The 25,499-nt window shown below is 47.8% G+C and overlaps 2 protein-coding genes and 1 pseudogene across 2 annotated transcripts in view; 1 reads left to right on the forward strand and 2 right to left on the reverse strand.

Moving 5' to 3' along the window:
• The window catches only part of LOC121823757 (serine/threonine-protein kinase PLK1-like), a 29,121-nt gene extending 6,090 nt beyond the window's left edge, over positions 1-23,031 (reverse strand). The window contains exons 1-5 of the mRNA XM_076554535.1: positions 11,475-23,031; positions 11,050-11,218; positions 2,688-2,826; positions 1,682-1,775; positions 80-299 (exon numbers count right to left, since the gene is read on the reverse strand). Coding sequence (XP_076410650.1) covers positions 80-299; positions 1,682-1,775; positions 2,688-2,826; positions 11,050-11,218; positions 11,475-11,879 — 1,027 coding nt within the window. The 5' untranslated portion in view covers positions 11,880-23,031. The remainder of the gene's footprint in view (positions 1-79; positions 300-1,681; positions 1,776-2,687; positions 2,827-11,049; positions 11,219-11,474) is intronic.
• Positions 2,833-10,067, reverse strand: LOC143266693 (serine/threonine-protein kinase PLK1-like). Its single transcript, XM_076554533.1, has 2 exons — positions 4,127-10,067; positions 2,833-3,870 (listed from the first exon to the last, which is right to left on the reverse strand). Exons 1-2 carry the CDS (start codon positions 4,529-4,531, stop codon positions 3,367-3,369), a joined length of 909 nt encoding a protein of 302 aa, XP_076410648.1. The 5' UTR covers positions 4,532-10,067; the 3' UTR covers positions 2,833-3,366.
• On the forward strand, positions 21,638-22,214 carry LOC102924463 (GTPase HRas pseudogene; annotated as a pseudogene).
• Positions 23,032-25,499: the final 2,468 nt, after the last annotated feature.

Consider the following 25,499-nt stretch of genomic DNA (forward strand, 5'->3'; position numbering starts at 1 on the left):
CCTCTGGGGACAGAGTAAGGTGCATGCACCCTGGAAATCTGGGCTCTCTGCAGTCTACCCTGCCAAGACCAAGCTTCACCTTTCTCGAGGACCATGAGAGGCTTCCTGCTGCTGGGGTCCAGGCCGCTGGGAGCTACTGACAACCTTGGTGGGATGGTGAGGCAGGTGATGGGCAGACGGGCAGGGATATAGCCAGAAGTGAAGAACTCATCTTTGAGCAACTCCTCAATGGTGGGGCGGGCAGTGGGTTTTGCCTGAAGCATCTTCTGGATGAGGGAAGCAGCAAGGGGATTAATGTGCTGGAGGGGAGAAGCAGAGCCTAAGTGAGATGAGACAGGGACCCCACCTGACATGTGGCTGCTCCTATCTCAAATATACCATAGCTCAGTGGCCATAAGCTCCACCAGGTCCTCCACCCCAGCTTTAGCAAGGACCAATGTCACCCTGATGGTGAGAAGGATCATTTCCTGCCACTTGGCACTCAATATTAACTTGGGACAATTTCCGCAGCTTGCCCTTGCAAAGCACATTTAGTTATTTACCACCAGAGGGGCCTCCAGGTCCCCAGACCTGTGTTTAAATCCCAGTTCCACCCCCATGATTCCAGCTCTGACAAATAGCGTGGGCTTTCTGGGCCCACCAAGGCGTATCTGTAGAATGGGGGAGCACAACCACGTGGGACACCTGGTATATGGGATAAACCCTAGAACAGGCCTGTCAGTCAGAGCATTAACTCTAGGCTTCTTATGTATCAGGAATACAGTCTTGGATATTAACTCATTTGGGCCTCACAAAAACTCCTAAAAGACTCCCTCCCCCTATATAGTTTAAGACAGGATCTCACTATGTAGCTCAGGCTAGCCTGGAACTTGAGATTCCCCTGCCTCAGCCTCACAAAAGTGAAGACTACTCACTCCACTATTATGCCTCACTCTAGATGAAGAAGCAGGCTCAGAACTGAGAAAGTGCCCCTGTCTGAGAATACACACAGCCTAGGTGATAAAGCCAGGACTTATACCACAGCAGTCCAGCTGGCTAACGCCAGTCCATGCCATCTGCAGTGAGCTGATTCTCTGTGACATAGCTACTCTATATACAAGTCAAGGACACCAGTTTGAAAGTGGCCATATGTCCCAGGTAGACCTAGTCCCCAGAAATGGGTTATCCCTTCAAACGGATGTATGCCATTGGTTGTGAAAAAAAGATGTCATTTTGTCACTGGAAGCCCTTGGGGAAACTTCCACGTTGTAAATGGGAAGCCTGGTTCACAAGAGTCAAGCCATCATCTACTAAACACAGCTTAGCTGGGTGGAGATGGTCCAAGTCCCAAGCTTAAGCATGTCTGCCTCTTCTCCCCCATTTTCTCCCTGCACTTTACATCCATTCAGGAAGCTGGGCATGGGACTCAGTTGGCAGAGTGCTTGCCTATAAGCACAAAACCCAGTTCAGTTCCCAGTATACCCCATAAAGCCAGCCTGGTGCTGCATGCCTGTAATCTCAACACTTGGGAGGTAGAGGCAGGAGAATCTGACATTCAAACTCAACATGCAGCGAGTTCAAGGCCAGCCTTCAGACATACATTCTCTGTGGCTATATTAGAGGCAAGGCTCTGTCCTCAGGATATAGCTGGGCTCAGTGAATAGCTTTTGGGTAAAACAAAATAAAATTGTGTTGCTGTCACCTTGGGAACACTGTATTCATTTGATTTCATCCGGAGATAGGTTTCTTTTTCGAATGAGGTCTCAAAAGGTGGCTTGCCCACTAGCAAGGTGTACCTGGAGGTACAAGGAAGAATTTTGCTTAAACTCCCAGGAAAGTCCAAATGCATAAGTCATTGTCTAGAGGAAAGGGGCTGTGCTGGATTCACTGACTAGGAAGAGATGGGGGTGGTCTCCAAGTCTGCCTAGTGCCACGGTAACCTTGGCTAGGACAAGCCCTCAGAAGAATGTAGCCGATAACACGTGGATACTAAGGGGCCAGGAATTCCCCAGCTCTGGGCTGCAGTAATAAAGGACTCCAAGGAGCCCAGAGGCCACTGCTATCCACCGCAGGCCACCATGATGGGACTTCTGACTACCATCAGCCTTTCTGATGATCTAATTCTCCCATCAGTGCTCATCAGTGCTTCCAAAGCTTTCTTGAAAGTCCACCAGGAGCCGGGCGGTGGTGGCGCACGCCTTTAATCCCAGCACTCGGGAGGCAGAGCCAGGCGGATCTCTGTGAGTTCAAGGCCAGCCTGGACTACCAAGTGAGTTCCAGGAAAGGCGCAAAGCTACACAGAGAAACCCTGTCTCGAAAAACAAACAAAAAAAAAAACCAAAAACAAAACAAAACAAAAAATCCGCCAGGGACACAATTAAACCCAGGTTCAGAACTGAGATTCCATAGTCCTAACAAGCCCTCGGGTGTTGATGGTTTGGGTCTGTGCATGCTTTTAGTAAACAGCAAAGAGCTGGAGGAAGAATTGTAGAGACTTTCTCATCCCTTCTCTGGACCATAAGTCCAAGCTACAGGAAATCCTACATCCTACACCAGATTGATAAGGAAATAGGGCTTCGTGTGGGCCACCTGCTCCCTGAAATAGCCTTTCTCTAAGGAAGAAGGATCCAGAGGGTAAGGTCAACTGGATGAAGTGCCTCAGAAAGCCCCATTGAGACCCATAGCTCCTGAGTCCATTCCCAACTTACATGATGCACCCGATGGACCATACATCCTCCTCAAAACTTCCCAGTCTCACCGCTTCGGGAGCTACGAAGTTCTGTGGGCTACAAAAGGTCTTCATTTGTTCCTCTTCATATTCCACTTTGGTTGCCAGCCCGAAACCCCCTGGGACAGAGGAAAGAAGAGAGGGCACTCAGCTGCTAGGTGTGGGTCACCTGTGGTTGCAGACAGCTGCCTCAGGTCTGACCATTGAGAATCAGACTCCAAAGTCTCTGTTCTGGGAACCTTTCTACTTTGCTGGCCCTGGCTGGCTTCCCACTGCTCTTTACACTGCTCTTTTAGAGAGCAGGGCTAGGGCAGTAAGATGGCTCAGTGGGCAGAGGTGCATGCCTCTAAGACAGATGGCTGGAGTTGACCCTGGGACTCACACAGTGCAAGGGCTCAACCGACTCCTGAAAGTTACCTCCTATCCCCACCCCTCACGTAAATAAATGACATTAAAGACCCGTGACAACAGAACTGGATGCACTGGGGAACCAAGTAAACACTCTTCGGACTGCTGATGGACAAGGTAAAAAAGGTGACATGGGTACAGGGGCTGTGGCAAATCAGAGTCTCAAGGGAATAGGACTTTTCAGCTCAGTAAAGGGACAGCTAAGGGAATGCTGCCAGCCTTGCTCCACGGCATACGTCTAGACCTCCAGTTTAAAAGGGAAACTGAGGAGCACCTAGCTCAGTGCTGTGAGATAGGGTAGTAATTGGGGGAGGCACCCCCAAGTAAACTATTATTTTCAGAACTACTGTATTGAGGTACACAAGACAGCAACAGCAAACACAAAAACAAAAAGAGCAAATGCATCTAAAGGCAAGACACTGGCGTGTGGGCCCCTCACTTTCCATTTCTAGACTAGAGGGAGTTCTGGAGGGCAGCACCTCCATGTCCCACCGGCCCTCCATTTCTCTGGCTCCCATTCTTCCAGATTTCCTCTCCTTGCCTCCTCTTGTACTGGCACCAGGCACCCGCAGGTCCAGCACCTTACCTATTTTCACCTCCATATCCTCATTCAGGAAGACGTTGCTCAACCTAAGGTTCCCGTGAATGACCTGATTGTGGTGCAGGTACTGGCAGCCCAGGATTATCTGCCTTAGGTAGTAGCGCGCCTCCAGCTGGGTCAGGCCTTTCCTCCTCTTGTGCAGCTCCAGGAGGGACTGAGGGAGAAGGAAGAAGTTACTGAAGCCCACCGAAAAGGGTGGCCAGCTGGATGGGACCAGGACTAAGCTCTCGGGATTAAAGGGAGGTCTTGGCAGACTCCTGATGATTCTGCCCATACACTGGTCATTATCATTCACAGGACCCTCTCCTGTTAACTCATGCCCTTACAGAGAGTCCTGAAACCCAAGCACTCCTCTAAGGCTACTCCAAGGCATCAGTAGCCCTTTGCCAGCAAATTCCCTGTGTGAACACCCTCTCCCGACAAAGCTCCAAAATCACAAACACAAATTCACTGTCTTCGAAAACGCTGTGGAAGCCGACGACATGTTGATGTGAGAGGCTGCGGTGAATGGAAATCTCTTTGGACAGCTTCTTCTTCTGGGAGGGTGTGAGCAAAGACTTAGGCACGATCTTGGCTGCGAACACCTCCTTTGTGTTTTGGTCTGAGATCTCAAAGCATTTGACAACGCCTGCTTTACTCAGAAAGCGTCCCCTTACATAAAGGCGCCTGCTGCATTTGTCCACTAAGACCTCTGGAATCTCTTTCAACAGTGGGGCCGCCACTGGGGCACTGGGACCTGCATCTCCCTGGACCCTGGCTTTCCGGAGGTCGGCTGGTACTCCAGCCAGCTTTCCAGCTTTGGCTGCTGCTTTCATGCTTCTAAACTTGCTCTGCTCCCCCTGGAATTCAAACAAGGCTCTGGGAATCTTTCAAAGGCCTGCGCGTTGCTGATTGGCCATGGGGATTTAAAACGGAAGCCACCCAGCACTCTGCATCATGTGAGTGCTCTAATGGTGCAGCTCCTTTTAAAACCTGTATCTTTTTTTTTTCAAGACAGGGTTTCTCTGTGTAGTTTTGCGCCTTTCCTGGAACTCACTTGGTAGCCCAAGCTGGCCTCGAACTCACAGAGATCCGACTGGCTCTGCCTCCCGAGTGCTGGGATTAATGGCTTACACCACCACCGCCAGGCTAAAACCTTTATCTTGTAAGAAACTTGATGGGCAGGGACTTGAGGATTGAATGCACGTGGGATAGCCTAGGAAACTAAGAACTAATTGGATACAGGTTAGTTGATTCTGTGAGTCTTCTTGTGGTGTCCTTGACCCCTCTGATTCCTACAATCCTTCCTCCTCCTGTTCTCTAGGATTCACTGAACTCCTTTTAGTATTTGGCTGTGAGTTTGCATCAGTTTCCATCATTTGGTGAATGGTGCCTCTCTGTTAACTTTTTTAAAAAGATCATTTGCAGATTGCCCTGTGCCCTGTGGCCACTAGATCTATGGTCAAGTCCACAGTGGTCTTCAACCTTGGTATAGATAGCCACCCTTAAGCTGAGTCTTCTAGCTATTTGCAAAGTTCCCAAGGCAGAAGAAAACTTTGCTGCTCTGAGCATTTGAAAGGAAGTATTTGGTTACGAGTGTTTCTCCTTTCAATGAATTATTCCAGGATTCATGTCTGGCTGGTGACATTATGTGCCATAGTCACTCATATGAAGTCCATCTATGGGGTGAAATTTAAGGATGAGAATGTCATTCTGAACATTCAGGTCCTAGTATTTCATCCATGGCAAATGATGAACCAAGACAAACAATTCCCAGTTTTCATCTGCACTGCAGAGACTCAGTGTTTTCATGGCAAACACGTGGTCCTTGGGAATGCTAAAGAAGACATGATCGTTGTTGAATCCATGAGCACCTTGGGTCTAAGAAGAGCAAGTTCAGCAAGAAGCTCACCACTGCCAACTATGGGACAGCTGTGACAGTTCTGACTGACATACACCTTAAACACCAGATCCTCCCATCTGCAGCTCAGAGGGCACCCATCCAACTGTGGCACCCATCCTTCTGCTATTCATATCTTACAGTCCTTGAGTCCTGCTGCTCTTCTTTGGGTTTGTAATTTCCTCATTCCCCTGATGTTGAGCTGGATTGCATAGTTAAGATTATTATTATGAGCAGAAACTAAATAATGGAAAGAAAGACACTATGTTATAACAAATCAATACCTTCAATATAAAAAGTGTTTTATTTTGCCAAGTAGAGGGGAGGCTGGGGAGGAGCTGGTAGTTCAATCTTGGGGTAGCAAGCTGAAAAGCCAGACAAACACTAGAGCTGCTAATTTCCTTCCAATGCTCCTTTGATGCTAAAGCATCTGTATTTTGATTCCTAAATGCCTTCCTAAACATCTCCTGACAGATTCCCTAGTAAACACATGCAACTCCTCCAGACCTTTGCTGCTGCTTTGAAAGTCTATTTGAAAGTCTATTAGTGCTGCTAGGCAAGGGAACCTCTGAATGTTACTTTCTTTATAGAGAAGCGAAGAGGCCTAACTTGACATTAGGGCAGCCATGACAGGCTGCAAACTAACAATATTAGAACTAGGTCTCACCATTACAATAACCAGGAAAAGCCACAAATGTACCCTGCAGGAGAACAATCAGAATTGAGACAAACAAGTACTAAGTGCTCATTAAGGATAGCTTACTTAATTTGTATATAGACTGCCAATTTCCTTGCAGCCAGTACCAACCACTGTTTGACAGAACTTCTGTTACCTCACTCCGGCCAATCAGGAGTTCAACTGCCACCTGAATCCAGAATTCCCCTAACCCCCATCCTTTACTCATTAAAAACTCTGCCTCAACTGAACTCGATGCTCTCCCTGATCCAACCGCTGTGTTGGAATGGATGAAGAACCCAAGCTGGATCTTGCATTAAAGGTTCTTTGCTTTTGCATATGAACTTGGACTCCTGGTGGTCTCTGAGGGGCTCATGATGTGGGTGTAATAGGAAGTAGGTTATGGAAGGAGAACTTGGCATTTGTTTGTTCGTTTCTGAAATTGTATCATGGATTAAATGTGGTATGAAGAGATTGTGCTGGGAGTTAAGATCAAGACTGTCTGTGGTTTTTTTTCCATCTTAGTTATAAAGTAGGTGTATTAGATCTGTTTATCATTATATTGTGAATTGACTCAGGTATCAGGAAGATCACCTCTAGCCTTAGCCTGTCATGACTAGTTGAAACTGGTAACTAAAATCTTTAGGAACTCCCTTTTCTCTCATAGTTTCAAGAGACAGTAAATTATATATTATCTGTCATGTAAAGGACTAAGTGACCGCAGTGAGGCCGACAGTGGAAGGATGTGATAAAATGTGCCATCTAGGGGTTGTGCGCTCTCTCTCTCTCTCTCTCTCTCTCTCTCTCTCTCTCTCTCACACACACACACACACACACACACACACACACATCTAGAAAGGTGACTATGAGACAGGAGGAGGGGACCTAAGGGGAGGAGGGAGGCAAAGAGGATAATGGTGTCTATGAGATGGACGCAGAAAGTCAATCTGTTTGGGGTGGGGAGAGGGAAGGTCTATTTGAAGGAGTGGGAAAGGTAGTGAGAGCATAAATGAAAACATAACATATGAAAAATGTCAGAGCAGCTCACTTCTATGCTAAATATAAAAATCCACAAAACAAAATGAAGCCGAGGTGTGCATGGAACAGCACAGCACCCAGGGTCAAACATCGTCAGCTCCTGGAGGCAGTTTCCGGTTAATGAAGGTCTAGATTGGGTTCACAGGTCAGTGGGAAGCTGTTGCCACCTTTCCAGCAGGGGCCCATTCATCCGCTCTTTTCTATACACAGAAGCATTTTCCATGAATGCTCACGGAGATGGATGTGCAGAGGAGCCATGCCAAGAATCTGCTCAAGAAACAAATTTCATGTAGAGGTGCACACCCACAGTGTCATTTACTCAGGAGGCCCAGGCAGGTGTAACACTTGAACTCGGGGCTTTAATATCATCCTGGGCATCATAGTAAAGACCAGCCTCAAAAAATACACATGATAAACTTAGTGTTCATATAATTTTTTTCTTCCTATGGTATGTTTCTTCCCTAGTCTAGGGATGTAGGTCAATTGGTCCTGGGCTCCATCCTCAACACTCACACAAATAGGGCATGGTGCTGCCTGCCTGTAACTGAAGGACATGGGAGGCGAAGGCTGAAGAATCAGAAGTTCTAGGTCATCCTTGCTGCACAGTGAGTAAAAGGCCAGCCAGGAGTACACGAGACCCCGCCTCATTAAGACACATGTACTGTCTCTCACACAGGTATCTTTGCTTTGAAATTTTTCTTTTGTGTGTTTTTGGAGTACATGTGGAAGCCAGGTAATTAGAGACAGGCCATTGGGGATGGATTCATGAGGGCAGGTAGATTTAGTAAAATATAGGTAAAAAGTCAAGGTAGAGAGGGGGGATGCTCGGAGTGGGAAGGTTCAAACATGGATGGGGAAGTGACACATTGGAAAAGACTTAACTAGAATGAAGGGCATATGAAAAAGCTGTAAGAAAACCTACATCTTGCAGCCAAAGTAAAAAATATAATCAGAAGGGATAGTAAACACAGGTTGCATGAAAGAATGGGGGAGAACATTCCAGGTTAAAGGCATAAGTGGGGCTGGCAGCAGGCTGGTAGGGGAGAGTGGGATGGGGAGGGTAAACTGTGCAGGGGTGAGTTAACAAAAACTAAAGATGTCGGAAGAAGCCTTTTGACCATCCAGCCTTTGAAAGCTAATTAAAAATTAAACAAAGAGAAAAGGATGCTGGTAAGGATACTGTCCCCATGTCATTCCACGCCAGTGCAGTAAAAAGCTTAGCTGTGAATGAAGCAGACCCTGAAAGAGTCAATGAGGAGGTTTTGTAAGGCTGGTCCTTTAAAAGCTGGAGATCCAAAGATTAACAAAGCTACAAGTTTCACTAGGTGCTGATGTCCATTTCTTAATCTGCAGAACCTGTGATTTCAGTGCCCATAATGGAACCGAATGAATGAATTGATTAACTGAATAAAGCATGCAAGCTGAGAGACACCATGAGCAGAAGAAAATGAGACTGAATGGGTTTTCCTGGTTGCTGGTCACTAGGGACACGCTGGGCGAATAATTACAGTGGAAGAAATGTCTATGTGTGACCTAGCTACAATTTAACAGCCAGGTGAATCGTGTACGGAACAAGTTACATACGCCAGAACAGCAGGAATTACAGTTCCCTGGGTCTGATGCCTCACACCTGTTTATCAGGGTTTGGGAGACTGAGGTAGGAGATTACAGGCATGTAGAAGGAACCAAGTCTATGTGGGTGCTGAGGATTGAACCCAGGGCCTCATGCATGCTACACTTCTAGTCCCTGGAAGGAATATGAAATTTAGACAAAACCCTTTAAATTTTTAATATGGATTTTTGTGCAAATTTGAGGTCAGCATGGGCTACATGGTGAGATTGTGTCTAAAGAGTAATGGTTCAATGACATCATGGAAACAGGTCAGAAAAGGACCAGAAAATATCCTTTGAATTCAGCAAAGGGTTTAAATACCAATTTTAGGTGATAGATTTGCTCATTACTTTGACATAGCTATTCTTACTTCTAACACTGTGCATAGCACAAGGTATTTCCTAAAGTACCTTATTTGATATTGTTCTTGTTTGGCAAAAGTCAATTTAACTTACATTTATATTTCAGTGGCAATAACAAGACCAATTTCAACATATTAATGTTACCCACTGCAAGCAGATTCTGGGAGGAAAGATAACAGAAAGAACTCACACTAAACGTAGTCTATGCTGGAATAAGGCATTGGGTGAAGCTCAGGGCCACAGTACTTTGCTGGAATTCAAGAAGCAGTTCTCAACCTTTGGGCCTTGACCCCTTTATGAACCTCTAGCTCCAAAAATATTTACATTACAATTCAAAACAGTACCAAAATTACAGTTATGAAGTAGCAATGAAAATAATTTTATGGTTGGGGATCACAATATGAGGAACTCGGGGTGTTTAAGGAGGCACTGAAAATGCCTGATCTGGAAAGACATTGAATGACAGAGAGGCTAACACATGCATCCAGGAAACAACTGTAAATCACGTGCAGACAGTAACTGGGAAAGATCATCATAAATTTGATCGTGAAGCTCAACTTCAATGACTTTAAAATGTTACATCATCTCTATAAACAAAATGTGATATCCTCTAAGGGGAGATGTTTAACCAGCCACGGTGGATCATGTCTAGAATTCCAGTCCCCAAGAGGTTAAGTCAGGAGGATTGCCTCGAGTATTGAGGCCATGCCCCATCTGAGGGCACACCACGGAAGCCTCCTGTGGTTGGTGCTTTCCCATTTCCCAGCTCCATAGAGCTGAGAGAGGCGGGGCGCTACGGTAGCCCTGCCCCCCCCCCCCCCCCCCCCGCGCGCTAGTATTTAGTGCTTTCCGAGTCGGGCTGGAAGCCTGCACCTCTGAGAGAAGTCTTGAAGGCACGCCCCCTTCCAGCCCTTTGCTGGAAGATACAGACCAAGTGCGAGCTTGGTACTCACTCGGCATGCTGCCTGCAGAAACACCCTCCACTTGCAAGGATACACGGACCTCTCTGCCTCCTAGGCCCTGAGAAGCTTGCAGAAAACTGGCACACTCCTCCGAGTAGGACGTGGGGTGAGTTGCGGGTGCATCAGGGCAGAATTTAGGGGCGCCCCCGAGGGCTGGTCAAGGCTAGAGCCTGGGCCGACAGGCATCCGAGCCACAGAACGGGGGTCCTTAAAGCAACTCCCTGAATCCGACCCAGACTGGAGGCCCGGACTCTCTCTGGGGTCCTCTGTGCATGCTCCTGAGCTGAGGTCCCAATTTTCTACAGTACAGCACTGATGTGATTCATCCTTGCTAGGAAGCTTGGGAAGTATCGGAGCATTGATCCTTTCTTCTCACAAGTCAGGTTTTCTTCTTTCCTGAAAGGAGTTTTGTACCACTGATAAGGGAAGAGTCAGGGAGTTAGGAAATAATTGCTTGAGAGTAATGTCTGGAAATCGATAAAAGTCTACACCTGGGTGATGCTGGGGAATTCTAGGCAGAGGCTCTACCCCTGAGCCACAACCCCAGCCTCTCAGAAGAGGATCCTAGGCAGGGACTACACTCCTGAGCCAAACCACCAGGCCCTCACTGGGGGATTCTAGGTGGGGGCTCTACCCCTTAGCCACGCCCAAGTCTCTCACTGGGGGACCCTAGGCAGGTGCTCCAACCCTGAGCCATGCCCTTACCCTGAAAAGAATTGTTTTTAATAAAATACCTTTACTTCTGAAGGCTGCAAGAACAAGTAATGGGTTGATGCTGCTAACAGCCTGCTAACAGTACCTCACCTATTTTCACCTCCAGATCCTCGTTCAGGAAGACGTTGCTCAACCTAAGGTTCCCGTGAATGATCTGATTGTGGTGCAGGTACTGGCAGCCCAGGATTATCTGCCTTAGGTAGTAGCGCGCCTCCAGCTGGGTCAGGCCTTTCCTCCTCTTGTGCAGCTCCAGGAGGGACTGAGGGAGAAGGAAGAAGTTACTGAAGCCCACCGAAAAGGGTGACCAGCTGGATGGGACCAGGACTAAGCTCTCGGGATTAAAGGGAGGTCTTGGCAGACTCCTGATGATTCTGCCCATACACGGGTCATTATCATTCACAGGACCCTCTCCTGTTAACACGTGCCCTTACAGCGAGTCCTGAAACCCAAGCACTCCTCTAAGGCTACTCCAAGGCATCAGTAGCCCTTTGCCAGCAAATTCTCTATGTGAACACCCTCTCCCGACAAAGCTCCAAAATCACAAACACAAATTCACTGTCTTCGAAAACGCTGTGGAAGCCGACGACGTGTTGATGTGAGAGGCTGCGGTGAATGGAAATCTCTTTGGACAGCTTCTCCTTCTGGGAGGGTGTGAGCAAAGACTTAGGCACGATCTTGGCTGTGAGCACCTCCTTTGTGTCTCGGTCTGAGATCTCAAAGCATTTGATAACGCCTGCTTTACTCAGAAAGCGTCCCCTTACATAAAGGCGCCTGCTGCATTTGTCCACTAAGACCTCTGGAATCTCTTTCAACAGTGGGGCCGCCACTGGGGCACTGGGACCTGCATCTCCCTGGACCCTGGCTTTCCGGAGGTCGGCTGGTGCTCCAGCCAGCTTTCCAGCTTTGGCTGCTGCTTTCATGCTCCTAAACTTGCTCTGCTCCCCATGGAATTCAAACAAGGCTCTGGGAATCTTTCAAAGGCCTGCGCGTTGCTGATTGGTCACGGGGATTTAAAACGGAAGCCACCCAGCACTCTGCATCATGTGGGTGCTCTAATGGTGCAGCTCCTGTTAAAACCTGTATCTTGTGAGCAAGAAACTTGATGGCCGGGGACTTGAGGACTGAATGCCCATGGGATAGCCTGGGAAACCAAGAACTAATTGGATATGCAGAGATCGTCAGCCTGACCAGATTTGGTCCTGGTTTCTTCTTCTCAGCCAGAGTGCTCATGTGGTTCACCTGTGCCTCATTGTTCTGTGAGGATCTAACACCTTCCTCTGGCTTTGAAGTGGCTTCTGGGGATTCCAACTCATAGCAGGTGCCCTGTCTGCTGAGCCGTCTTTCCAGCAATCCCCACTCTTTAAATTTTTAATTAATTTATTTTTAAATAATTTAATAAAAACTATCTTTCTAAGCTGCCTAGATAGGCTTTGGACTTCGCAGCCCTGCTTCAGCTTCTATATGCCGATATTACAGGAGTACGCCACCACTCTTGGGTTATTTAAGCTTTTCATTGAAATATGGTGTGCTTATAGAAAACTGGTCTGGTTGCACATGTTGAGTTTCCTCTAGCTGGACACATATTGTACAAAGAGTATCCAGACTGAAAAAGAAGGCACTACCAACATACCAGAAGTCGCCTGTGACTGCTGTTGGGTCCTGGGAACCACCTCTAGTAATCCTACTATTCTAGTCAGAGGACTGGGCAGGTATCAGGTCTGGCTGCTGTGGTTTGTTAAAAGGTTGGAAAGCAAAAGCAACACAGAAAAAGGCAGCGTGGTGGCAGGGAAGGCAGGCCCAGCAGCTCAGGCCTATTGGATGAGTGCTCTACCACCTGCCTACTTCCCAACCCTGTGTGAAGCTCTTATAGCCAAAGCTACTATCAGTGGGATCCACTCAGCTAGTCCAACTTTTCATTTTAAAAAATGATCCATTAGCCTTTAAAGGGGGTTATATGTAAAAGACACAAAACCATTTTCTTTTCTTTTTTCTTTTTTTGCCATTAGTATTTTTATGCAACTTGACCAGAGAACTGTGCTGAGGAACTGGTGACAATATCTTACGTACTGAGGTGTGTGTCCCCTCCCCAATTTCTAAGACTATATTTGGAGAGAGGCCTTGAAACCATGACTTAAGAAGTTGTTGGACCTGTGAGATGGCTCAGTATGTAAAGGCACTTGCCACTCAGCCTGATGCCCTGAGTTAGAGCCTCAGAGCCCACATGGTAGATCCCCAGAGCCCACTCCCCCAAAGTTGCCCTCTGCTTCCACACTTGTGTTCACACACACACACACACACACACACACACACACACACACACACACACGGGAGGGAGAGACTCACACAATAATAGTCAAGTATCTTTTTAAAAAAGGTTAAGTCAGGAGGATTACCTTGAGTTTTGAGGCTAGCTTGATCTACAGCAAGATCCTGTCCCAAAAAAGAAGGGGGTGAGGAAAAGGGAGAAGGGAAGAAGGGGCCCTCTTTTCAGAAGAAAACGACAGGATTTTCCAGACTGAACCCATGGCTTGGCATGACACCTGGCAGGCTCAGGTGTTTGCAGTTTTATCTCTGCTCTAAATCCCCTCATAACAGAAAGACCCTGGCACCAGACTTTCACTATGATCAACACCACACCTGCCTCTCTAAGTCTCTGAGCCAGACTTTATCATGGACCTGGGTTCCGGCAGATGAAAAGCTGCTTTAAGTCTTAGGAGGAGTCTTTGGGGAGGTCTCCAAGTCCACGACAACCTTTGCACAGAGAAGTTCTGAGGGTGGGGGATATGGTTTAGTGCTTGCCTAGAATGCACACACTACTGTGTAAATTGAGTACAGGTATAAGCCTGTAATCTCAGAACTCTAGAAGCAGGGGGTCAATTCAAAGACATCCTTAGCTATAGGGCAAGTTGAAGACCAACCTGGACTACACAAGACCGAGTTTCAAAGAATTAAATTTGAGTGCAAATCCACACCTCATAATTCTTGTCAAGACATCCAAATTTTCAAAGAAATGGATGAGAGAAATGTTGTCATCTCGCCAAGGCCAGCATCTACTTAGGCTCATAGTGCTACAGGTGTGGGAAAGTGATCTTAAAAGTGGTTGCCTTCCCACCCAAGTTCTGAGATTGGCCACTGGGAATCAATCACACCACTGAGAAATTTCTATCTAGGAAAGGGATAGTTGGAGTCTGACCCCCACCCCAGCTCCATGCTATTCCTAGCTACACCAGTGGTTTGCAATTTTGATTGCAGTTAGACTTCTCCATTCCAGGGTGGAGAGTGGGTGGGTGTTATTTCACAGTGCTAATGTCCCAAGTGTCTGTTTTTAGGTCAGGTTGCTCTCAAACATTAAAGAGCAATGAACGTCAAAGAGGACTTAAGAGAGGGAAAGACAAGAGACAGTAATGAAGGAAAAGAATGACAAGTGTTCTCTCTTATAGGAATCTAGATTAAATTTTATGACATTAATGCGTTGGAGAGAGAGAGAGAGAGAGAGAGAGAGAGAGAGAGAGAGAGAGAGACAGACAGACAGACAGACAGACAGACAGACAGACAGACAGACAGACAAAGGGATGGAACGTAGAGCCAAACCTTAGATGTGCTTTTGCTATGGTCTCATTTTGCAGTCTATGTCCATCACCTGAACTCACCCTATAGCTCAGGCTCACATCCAATTCATAACAATCTTCTAGCCTCAGCCTCCTGAATGCAAGGCATGACTCCTTGTACCAGCTTGGTTCTGAGACTTTTGTCCAGTTCTGCAATGCTTTTGAATGTAAACTTCTCAATGAATTAGTTGAAACACTATCAATTTTCCAGTTATATTTAGGGAATTTTGTACTTTTTCCTGTTGTGTTAGCAATTAGTTGTATGGCCTTATGCAGGGCAGGTGTGCTGTCTTTTGTCAAATCCTAGTCCTTGAGTGATCTCTTTTGTGGCAGAATTAAGATAGAAGGACACTTACTATTACTTGAATCAATTTGCCCCCCTTCAGAAATTTCCTCTCAACACAGATTTCTTAAAAAGTTTGATGAACAATTTGGTGTCATCATGTCCATTTAAATTTTAACATGCATGACTCTGTTTTGGTTTTAGCTTGGCTTACTGAAATCCATGATGAGTATTGCGACTTTTATTTAACAGTTTATTATTGTTGTACAGGACTAGAACTGTCTGGAGACAAATGCACTGATGGTCGGACATGCAGGCTATGCACCGAGAGCATTTGTATACTTGCATAAAAGTGACTTTATGTAGTCCTGTACAACTGTTGATAATGGAACATGTGTGTCCTTAAGAGTTTGAGATTCCTCTACTCTGACCATACGCCAACCCCTGTCCATTCCTGATCAACACTGAGGATCATGTCCCTCACCACTTTCCCCTAAATGGCAGGGCCCCTTCAAGGTAATTACTGTAACCCCCACAGCTGCTAAGCTTGAGGGGTGATAAGTCTGTGTACACTGAAGGCCTCTTCACCGACACAGCATTCCAAATTAAACAGAATCAGACTGAATTGGAAAAGCCCAGGTTTAATGGGTGAAGCATTCCTGGGTGATTCCCCAGCCCCGCAGAGAGGAGACCAGGACAAGAGACCGGAAGAACCACATGTTTGTTTTCTGGAATGCAGCACAGTATATACCTGTGGGAGTGGTCTTGAGCCTCTCTGGGGGAGGAGCTATGTTTGGTGGGCTTAGAAGGAGTAGATTTGGGCAAAGAGATGGGGGAGGGGAGTTGGTTTAGATCTTCTACCAGAATAAGCTGTGTTTGGTAGTCTTCGGAGTGGGTTTGAGGAAGGAGATAGGGGAGGGGAGTTGAGGTGGATCTTCCACCAGAACATTCCAGACTCTTTGGGTATAGGGACGCTGGTTCAAGTCTGACTACTTCCTGCGGGCATGGGTCGACGTGGGGAAGAATCAGGAATTGGTGAGCTCACATTCAGCAGGTGTGAGTGGAGAAGCATCTGGTTAACTGTCATCCTGGAGACCTCAAGCATCTGTTTCTTGAGGAATCAAAGGCGGCAAATTTCTAGAAAAAAATAGACCATTAACATCTGCCCTAGTTGTACTGTCAAGATGAATGTACAAAGGCCCTTTGTTGGAACATCTTAGAAAACTGGAGGGGGTAGGTTCCCAGGTGCTGGACAGACCATGTATCCTGAATAGGTGCCTGCTTGAGCCTGAGAGATGGTACCAGCATGGATGTCCCAGAAGCTTGGCAGCCGAGTGGGTAGTGAGGATCACAGTATGAATGGAAAAGGGATGTCAGAAAAGTGGTAGGGGAGGTACCCGCCAATGGGGGAGTTTGGGCTGGGAGGTGGTGACTGAAAAGGAAGAGCCTTCCATAGAGGAGCTCAAAAGGGCTAAAAACTGTAGGAGAGTGTGGGGTGGCCCGGGAGGTGGTTATGGGCAATGGGGAGAAGGGAGGGCCAAGATAACCTGAGTTCAATGGAGAGCTTGGTGAGCTGTCATTTGATGAGTCCATTGGCCTTCTCAACCTTTCTTGAGGATAAAGGTGTCAATCATAGGAGGTAACGAATTCCTTAGGTGTGCGCATGTGAGTGAAGTCCACCTGCCAATCCTCGCCTGGTTGGTGTCCGTGAAGCTGGTGCAGAGGCTGACATATATCTGGAGCAACCCATTTATGGACCTGTGAAATACTCAGGAGAGTGTGGGGGCCAAGGTGAGAGTGGCCCCCAAAAAGCGGAGAACACTGTGACCAAGCAGAGGCACAGGGCAAGCAGGTATGACCAGAAAGAGTGAGAGAAGAATCACAAGAATGCAGAGAAGTGTCAGAATCTTAGGTGGGAAGGAAGGGATCTGGTCCACCCCCGTGACAGAAATTGGTGAGGGAACTGAAATGTCTTAACAGAATAGGCAGCTCCCATGTCCAAAAGACAGGCACTGGACTTAACTTTGCTACCTGCAGTGTCGCCCTAGGCTCCAAGAGGGCAACGGGAGTCAGCAGTCTAGGCTGCGTCAGTTCTCTGCCAGGCTGAGGAGTTCTCAGCTGACAGTGTCGGTGAGTCTCAACCTCCATGGCATGGCATAGAGGACGAGCCTGCACAAGTGCATTCCGATTTCCAGTGCCCAGTCTGTCGGCAGATTGGGCACGGCCTCCTGGGCAGCTAGGGGTCGGGGCAATACTGTGACTAGTGGCCCTGCTTACCACATCTGAAGCAATGTCTGGCCGAGTTGACTTGGACTGAGCTCCAGTGGGATGGAGTCTTGTGGCCGACTTCCCTTGTACCCCTTGTGGGGGCTGTGGGGGCCTCAGAGCAGCTGCTAAGGCTTGGGCTTAGAGCATATTCTGTTGCAGCCTTGTCTAACAGGTTGACTCAGCTGTCATTCTCGAGCACTAAAAACTTTAAAAGCCATTTTCACCAATTCCTGTAGATGATTTTGGGGATATTCCTCAGCCTTTTTAATTTTTTTTCTAATATCTGGTGCTAAGAAATGAAATGGGTGGGAAGGCAGGAGTCTGGTGAGACCAACTATAAGAGAACAGCGAAGATTTGGGGTGTTAGGCCAGAGTGTGTAGGTTGAGACATTGGGAGATATGGGGAAGCAGTGGGAGGAGAGGACAGGAAGAAGGGTAAGGAGGAGGATTTTGGTCTTAGATTTGTGGCCCCATGAGGGGCACATGGGCCACAAAAAAGGAGCCTAAGTTGTTTGCACTGAGATTAGACTGGATACAAAAATCAAACAAAGGAATGACTATGATGTCAGTACATAAACAGCTCATAGAAAAAAATGAGTATAGGGTGACCTTTAAAACCACCGCCCCACCCCACCCCAAACACCGTGTTCTGCAGTTTTCAGCTTTAAAAGATGCTTACTGCCTAATAAACGAGTTCCTGCTTGACATGACTATCCGCTGCAACTGATTGTCTCCAGATAAGAGGAAGGCTGGGAAACAGGAGAGCAGCACACTTATGTTTCCTTGGATCCAGACCACCTCCTCAGAGGCGATCTAAGTTCCTGGTGGGGTGAGACCCCACAGCTGGCGGCCAACGTGGGGCTTGAAAAGTATGTTTGGTTCTTTCAGGGTGAATGAAACCCTAAGTATGGGTAATGAAATCTCTCCAAAAATTCCCAAGAGCCAGGGGAGGCCAAAGAAGGCAGAAGACCAGGAGGGTAAAGAGAACAAGTTAAAGTCACCCGCTCCAAGACTTGTGAGCCATGCTCCCCGAAGGAGCAGGGTCTGCCACCTTACATCCTAGAAATAGGGGAATGCTTGCCATACACTACCCCTTAGAAGGGACCTACGTGACTGGGGTCATCAGCCAGGAATCTGAGAGCCAACGAATCAACTTATGCAGAGGCCTATATTACCCAGATAGGGCCCCAAGGGAGGCAAAGCACAGAGCTCCAAGAGCAGTCCCCCAGTCATTTCCCGTTAATCTTGCCCACAGCCCTAATAGGCCACAAGAATGGTACCCATGGGAGGCCAATGACCTTATGGAACTCCACAAGGCAGTGGCAGAGGATGGTCCAAATGCCCCTTGGTCCCAGACCCTACTACAGGATATTGCATATAATCCCTGTGTCCCCAAGGATTGGCTGGACCTAGCTAACGCTGTCCTTTGAAGCACTTAATACATCAAATGGTGCACCCACTATAAGTAGGAATGTAGAGTCTGAGCAGAAGCCAATAGAACTGCTTAGTACACAATCCTGATTACTTATAGGATGTTGGTGGGTACTGCTAATGGGTACCCTACGGGGGTCCAGCAGGCCGCAGTCCCGGCACCATATTAAGACCAGGTGCGACAGGTGGGGCTGGCGGCCCCGGGCAAGCTAGATGAGGAACCTACAAAATCCCCCATAGCCAGAGTCAGGCAGAAGCACAATAAGACCCTAGCAGAGTTTATAGCCTGGGTTCAACAGAGCATTATCACCAACTACCGACTGGACCCCTCCGGGACCAATTTATAAAGATTCTGGCTGGGCTGGAATGAATTCAGAACACTGCTTCCTGCACAGGCATGAAAGAGGCCACCCAGGATCTTGGCGACCAACATCGCCAGACCCAAACACTGGCCTTAGCATTGCAATCCTAGACGGCTGCCCTGACTGAGGATTTCTCACAGGCCCTGGAAACCCAGAGTCAGGGAACATCAAAGCCTGTGATCCAGGAGGCCTGCTTCAGATGTGGACAGGAGGGGTATTTTAAATGAGTGTGTCCTCTGCAAAGGCCTCCTGCCAGCCAACAAAAGGCTTTAGGTTGGCCAGGGTAAATAAAGCCACCTACCACTATCTTTCCTAGGTGCAAAAAGGGTATCATTGGAAATAACACTGCAGGTCAAAATTCAACATAGATGGGAAACCTTTAAACTAAATAAGGGGCAAGCTCCAGCTCCATTAGCCAAAGGAGGAATTCCCTCTGGGGAGGCAGGTGTGGGCCCCCAGAATGGCCCATGCCAACTGAACCGTTCCTTTGGTCCCAGTGTGTGTGGCATACATGGGCTGCAAAGAGGGTGCCCAGAGAAATTCACATAAAATAGAGCTTAAGCTTTAAGGTGTTTATGCAGAGAGTAGATACAAAAGGTGAGAAAGAAAGTTAGCTCAAGTTATTTATGCTAAGATAATATAGTAAAAAACGAGAGATAGTGTCAGGACATAAACAACTTGTAAATAGGGAGCCCTTTAAAATGATCAGTTTGTTCCTTCACCCACTCCTAAGGTTTGGAGGTTTTCTGGTATAAAGGAAGGTTACTGCCTATCAATAAACAAGTTCTTGCTTGACTTGAGACCCCATTGCATCTGATTGTCTCTGGGTAAGAGGGAGGCTGGGAAACGGGCGAGTGGTGCACACTTGCCTTTCCTCGGTTCCAGGCCACCTCTTCACAGGTGACCTAAGTTCCCGGTGGGGCAGGTCCCCACAGCTGGCGCCCTAAACATGGGGCTTGAAGTACTTTGGCCGAGGCCAAACAGTCTTCCAGGGTAAGTGAAACCCTCAGTATGGTTAATGCTATTTTTCAAAAAAATCCCCAAGAGCCAGGGGAAGCCAGAGAAGGCAAAGAGGACCACAGGAGGGTGAAGAGACCAAGTTTAAAGTCACCCCGCCCTGCGCCTTATGATCCATATGCCCCGAAGGAGCAGGGCCCCCGCCTTATATCCTTGAAACAGGGGAATGCTCCTTGCCATATACTACCCTCTAGAAGGGACCTATATGACTGGGGTACCCATGACTGACTGGCCATCAGCCAGGGATCGGGAGCCAGTGGCACAGGGCCCAAAGAACAGACCCTCTAGGCATTTCCCGTTAATCTGGCCCCTGGCCCTAATAGGCCACAAGAATGGTACCCATGGGAGGCTAAAGACATTAAGGAACTCCACAAGGCAGTGGCAGAGGATGGGCTGAATGCCCCTTGGTCTCAGACCCTACTGCAAGATAATACGTATAATCCTTGTGATCCCAAGGATTGGCTGGACCTGGCTAAGGCTGTCTTCTCACGCACCCAATATATAAAATGGTGTGGCCACTATAAGGAGGAATGTAGAGTTCGAGCAGAGGCCAATCGAGCTGCTCAGCCCGCGATCCTGATTACTTATGGCATGTTGGCAGGAACTGCTGACGGGTACTCTACTGTAGTCCAGCAGGCCACGGTCCCAGTGCCATACCGAGACCAGGTGTGAAAGGCAGGACTAACAGCCTGGGGTAAGCTAGATGAAAGACCTACAGAATTCCCCATAGCTGGAGTGAGTTCCGACCCTGCCAGGGATCAGTACAATATAAAGAAATGTTGGCAGTTATCACGGCCCTTCAAAATGTTCAGGGGCCTTTCAATCTACTCATTTCTCACCCTTTGGCAAACTTAAGTACATTTTTGTATCAATAGACACCTTTTCAGGGGCCTGCTGGGCCACAGACCACACAGGAGAAAGGACAAAATATTCACATTCCCATTTCCTTCAGTGTTTTGCTACTCTGGGCCTGCAATCACAAATTAAAAGATAGTGGACTTTGCTTCACCAGCAGGGCCATGACAGAGTTCTTTCAGCAAAGGCATATGAAACAGACCACAGGAATCCCCCACAATCCACAAGGGCAGGCAATCATTGAAAGAAACCACCAATGCCTTAAAGAAGAGCTATGAAAACAAAAAGGAATAGTAACCCCCCATATTCAGTTACATCAGGCCTTATTCACTACTAATATTTTGAATCTATCCAAAGGAGCGAGTGAAACCAGATTTCAAAAACATTGGGTCAATCAAACCCCAACCTTCAGATTCAAGTACAATGGAGGGACCCTGTAACACTTCAGTGGGTGGGGACCAGATCCCTTGCTTACTATGGGGAGGGGGTATGGTTGCATCTTCCCCTTTGGAGAACCAACCACAATCTGGCTCCCAGCCAGAAATCTAAAACTTCTTCCCACCCCTCCACAACAAAAAGATGCCCAAGGTCAGGTTAACTAACAAGGAAAAAATAACATAGGTTTGTCAAACCTTCCTAAAGATACCCCCTTTTACAAACACAGGGAGTTAAACCCAGAGCCAAATATCATCTGATCAATAGCAGTTAGCACCCATATTCAGTTATTCTGCACACTGAGGCCATCACATTCTGGCTTCAGGGCTACAAGGACACTCGCATCGGGACCCAATCAGGACCTTCTGCTCCCCAGCCACTCCTTCATGCCCCTAGTGGGGCAGGAGGTCCTGGAGTGCCAGTCCCTACAAAAAATGATGACAGAATACAGGCTTGCGGTGGTGGGTGCTGGAGGTGTGGGAAAGAGTGCCCTGACCATCCAGCTGATCCAGAATCATTTTGTGGATGAATGTGGCCCCACCATAGAGGATGTCTATCAGAAACAGGTGGTCATTGATGGGGAGGCATGTCTGCTGGACATCCTAGACACAGTGGGTTGGGAGGAATGTGGTGCCACGAGGGACCAATGCATCCACACAGGGGAGGGAGGGTTTCCCCTGTGTGTTTGCCATCAACAGCACCAAGTCCTCTAACAACATCCATCAGTACAGGGAGCAGATCAAATGGATAAAGGACTCGGATGATGTGCCAATGGTGCTGGTGGGGAACAAGTGTGACCTAGCTGCTCGTACTGTTAAGTCTTGGCCAGCCCAGGACCTTGTCCGCAGCTATGGCATCCCCTACACTGAAATATCAGACAGGACCCGGGAGGGTGTGAAAAATGCCTTCTACACACTTGAACGTGAGATTCAGCAACACAAACTACAGACTGAGAGCGCTGCTTTCAGTCCCCAGGCTGGAGGCTCGTTGGGCTGAGTCAGTCCAGCCCTCAGTGAGAAAAGTCTCTTCTCTAGCCCTTCTTCGGATTCCCTCCCGCATGGTCCCCCTAGACCAACCGCCCAATGCACGTAGCTTTGCCCGGTGTCCCCCCACACCCATTTCCAGGGATCCTGAGTGTGCTCCTTCGGCCTACTGTGGCCCGAATTCCGTGACTATTTGGAGGTAAGATTGAGCTCTCTCTTTGTGTGCTATGTCTGTTGTCTGTTCGGGTGATCTGCGCCCATAATTTGTACCTCGGCAGGACCTCAATCTGTGTTTGGATCAGTGGGGAAGGCAGCCACACGGTTTGTGTTGAGTCTTGTTTGTTTTTGTGATCTCGCTGTTCTCTTTATCTCTACATCTCCCCGACTTTGGGACAATCAATTACCACCCCTTTGAGCCTGACTTTAGACCACTGAAGAGACGTCAAGGCCTGAGCTCACGATGCCTGCATGGAAATGGATAATTTTCTGCTCCTCAGAGTGGCCGACATTTGGTTCTTTTAACATTGACATCATCTTGCAAGTGAAGGCTCGGGTTTATCAGCCCAGGGCCCCAAGGACACGTGGAGGCGTGTGTCCAGTCTTGCCGGCGGTTTCCTGGCGGATCTTTCCTGCTCCCCGTTCCTCCAGGCCCCTCCACCTGTGAGTCATTTCCTCTCCCCATTTTCTGCTGCTCTGGCGGTGTGCCACAACAGGTTCCCCTGCATGTAGGATTCTGGAGAGTGCTCAGAAGCTAGTTCCAGGACCCATCCTACCCCATCCTGCCTTAGGAGCAGAAGCTTTTCCATCCACTCACCCTAACTGGGACTATGACATGGCAGAAGGTCAGGAGAGTCTCCGTGTATACTGCCAGGCTGTGTTGGCAGGTCTCAAGGCTCCTGCACGCAAGCCTACTAATATGGCAGAAATTCACGATACAAGGCAGGGGAATGGAGAAAGCCCAACAAGCAGTTATTCTAGCCTATGTGAACCAGACAGCACCAGATATTAGAAAAAACCTACAGTCACTAGAAAGACTAGAGGAGAGGGGTTTGAGGGATTTAGTGGCAGTGGCAGAAAAGGTTTATAACAAGAGAGACAGGAACAAAAGGAAGAACTAGAAAAGAGAAAACGGCTAACGACCCGTTTTCCCTCCCTCCTAGGACCTGTTATAGGCCTGCTCCTGGTCCTTGCCTTTGGGCCATGGGCACTTTCCCAGCTCACTCCCCCAGGAAGCCCTCTGCCCTCATAAAAATGGCAGACCTGTGTGAATATTTTAGACACTGCTCAGGACTGAAGTGCTGACACGACCAGATGCTTCCTGTTGTAGAATGTCAAGTCTTGGTGGCACTGGAGGGAGGGAAGCTTGTGGGGCCATGGAGAATGGTGGGGAATGCCTTTCCACCTTGGCACCTGCCAACTCCTTCATGAAGAAGAATCAGAAAGGCCAACAGAAAGAAGGAAAGTCTGAGAAGGCCAGCAGCCTTCTGATTCTCATGATGTGAGGTAGGAGAACATTGAGCATTAACACCATTGCTGATCGTCACAGAAAGACTAAATCCTGTTAATGGTGCCATACAAGAGACACACTCTGCTCCACCCTTTTATGAAATGAGTGGCAGTTGACTTAACTTAGGCAGTATGTCATGCCTTGACCTGCGCAGCTGGAGCACAAAATCTGGCGAGGGACGCCGAGGTTGAAGAGCACTCAAGACACCCAGTCTCCGTTCATCAGGGAAGCTCTCTTTATTCACACAAACATGGACTTATATATCCCTCTAACAGCAGGGGTCAAGGAACGGTTACTCTGTATCTGGTGGGGACACTGTTCACCAGACAGTAAAACCACAGGGGAACTGATCCCCAGCACTTTCCGCAAACCAACTACACATTTTCATACCAACAACTTAACTGGGACAGGACAAAAAAAAAAGCATTTAAGATTAAGGCAGCAAACTTATTGCTGCCGACATGTCCTCTCTTTATTCTTAAAAGGAACACATTGGCTTGAACAGCCTGTGGAAGATCGGCCTTGTTCCAACTTATCAAGCCCAGAACCTGGTTTCCAGCCCAGCCCATATCCAGCATCATTTGATTCACTGGAGAATTTGGGTGTTTCAAAGTTTGTGTAGTAAGCACAGCACCCATTATTTGTAGCACATCCCTACCCCACAGATGAGTTGGCAATCCTCTCAGCATGTATGGTTGAAAATGTCCACTATGACCCTCCTGATCTGTCCATTTTAGGATGCAAGCACTTCTTTCTGAAATAGCATGTCCAATTCCTTGTAAGGTTGACTGGGATGGTTCAAGAGACCACTCTTTTAGCCAAAATTCTTTAGCTAGCATGGACACATCAGCACCCATATCCAGAATCCCTGTAAATGCTTTTCCTTCTATCCTTAATGATAATTGAGGAAGTGAAGTAACTCAGCTACCCAGAATGCCTGAGGACAGCCAGTTGACCCGAAACCTCCTGAGCCTCGGTTAGTCTTGAGAACTGAATGTCCAGTTTCTACTAAAGGTAAAAGAATAAGCTGAGCAATACGTTCTCCTTGTAGAATAACTAGTATCCCTTGAGTGGCTTCCACCATGATTTTTAACTCTCCTGTATGGTCTGCATCAATGACTCCCGGGGAGACTCTAATTCCTTTAAACAAATGTAGAGAGCTGCGTGCCGCACCAAGATGGCACTGGCTTCCACCCTCCACCCTCCCAACAGTGAGTGCTCTCTGTTGTAAACAACTCCATATTTGGCTTGGCTCTTGGATCTGGCTTGCTTCCACATACCTGGACCTATTCGTGATGCCCACATGGTGAGCTAGGATTGGCTACCCAAAGGCTATATAGGCTGAGGGAGGGTTCTCCCCGGGGTCAGATTGTTTAAGGTTCTTGAATAAACTGCTGAAAGAGCTCGGTGTTGCATCTTCCTTGCTGGACGAGGTGGTCGCGACAAGTGGTGGTCCATATGGGGAACCTCCTTCTCTGAACCGAGCCCAGAACTTTCTGCAGTCAGGGTGGTGTACCAGTAAGTTCCCGGGTAAGGTGGTAATCCGAGACAAAAGCGGGAGAAAATATATTTGCTCTACCCTGTAGACAAAGAGAGAGCACAGAACCACGTTGACGGGCGAGCAAAAATGAAAGTAATATTAATTTTCTCTTTGAGGCTGACGACAGTCAACCATGGGCGCTTCTTCGTCGCACCCAATTTTCCTGGCTCTTAATAAGCTGTTACTTTCAAAGAAATTGAAGGTAGAGAAAAGTACTTTAGAGAGATTTTTGCAGGAGTGTGATATCGTTG

The sequence above is a fragment of the Peromyscus maniculatus genome, chromosome 18 (genome assembly GCF_049852395.1).
Source record: "Peromyscus maniculatus bairdii isolate BWxNUB_F1_BW_parent chromosome 18, HU_Pman_BW_mat_3.1, whole genome shotgun sequence".
Taxonomy (NCBI): domain Eukaryota; kingdom Metazoa; phylum Chordata; class Mammalia; order Rodentia; family Cricetidae; genus Peromyscus; species Peromyscus maniculatus.

Coding starts and splice junctions, on each gene's coding strand:
- LOC143266693 (XM_076554533.1), bottom strand. CDS start 4,531: ATGAAAGCAGCAGCCAAAGCTGGAAAGCTGGCTGGAGTACCAGCCGAC. Junction 3,871..4,126: donor TGGAGCTTTGTCGGGAGAGG/GTGTTCACACAG, acceptor CTTCTCCCTCAG/TCCCTCCTGGAGCTGCACAA.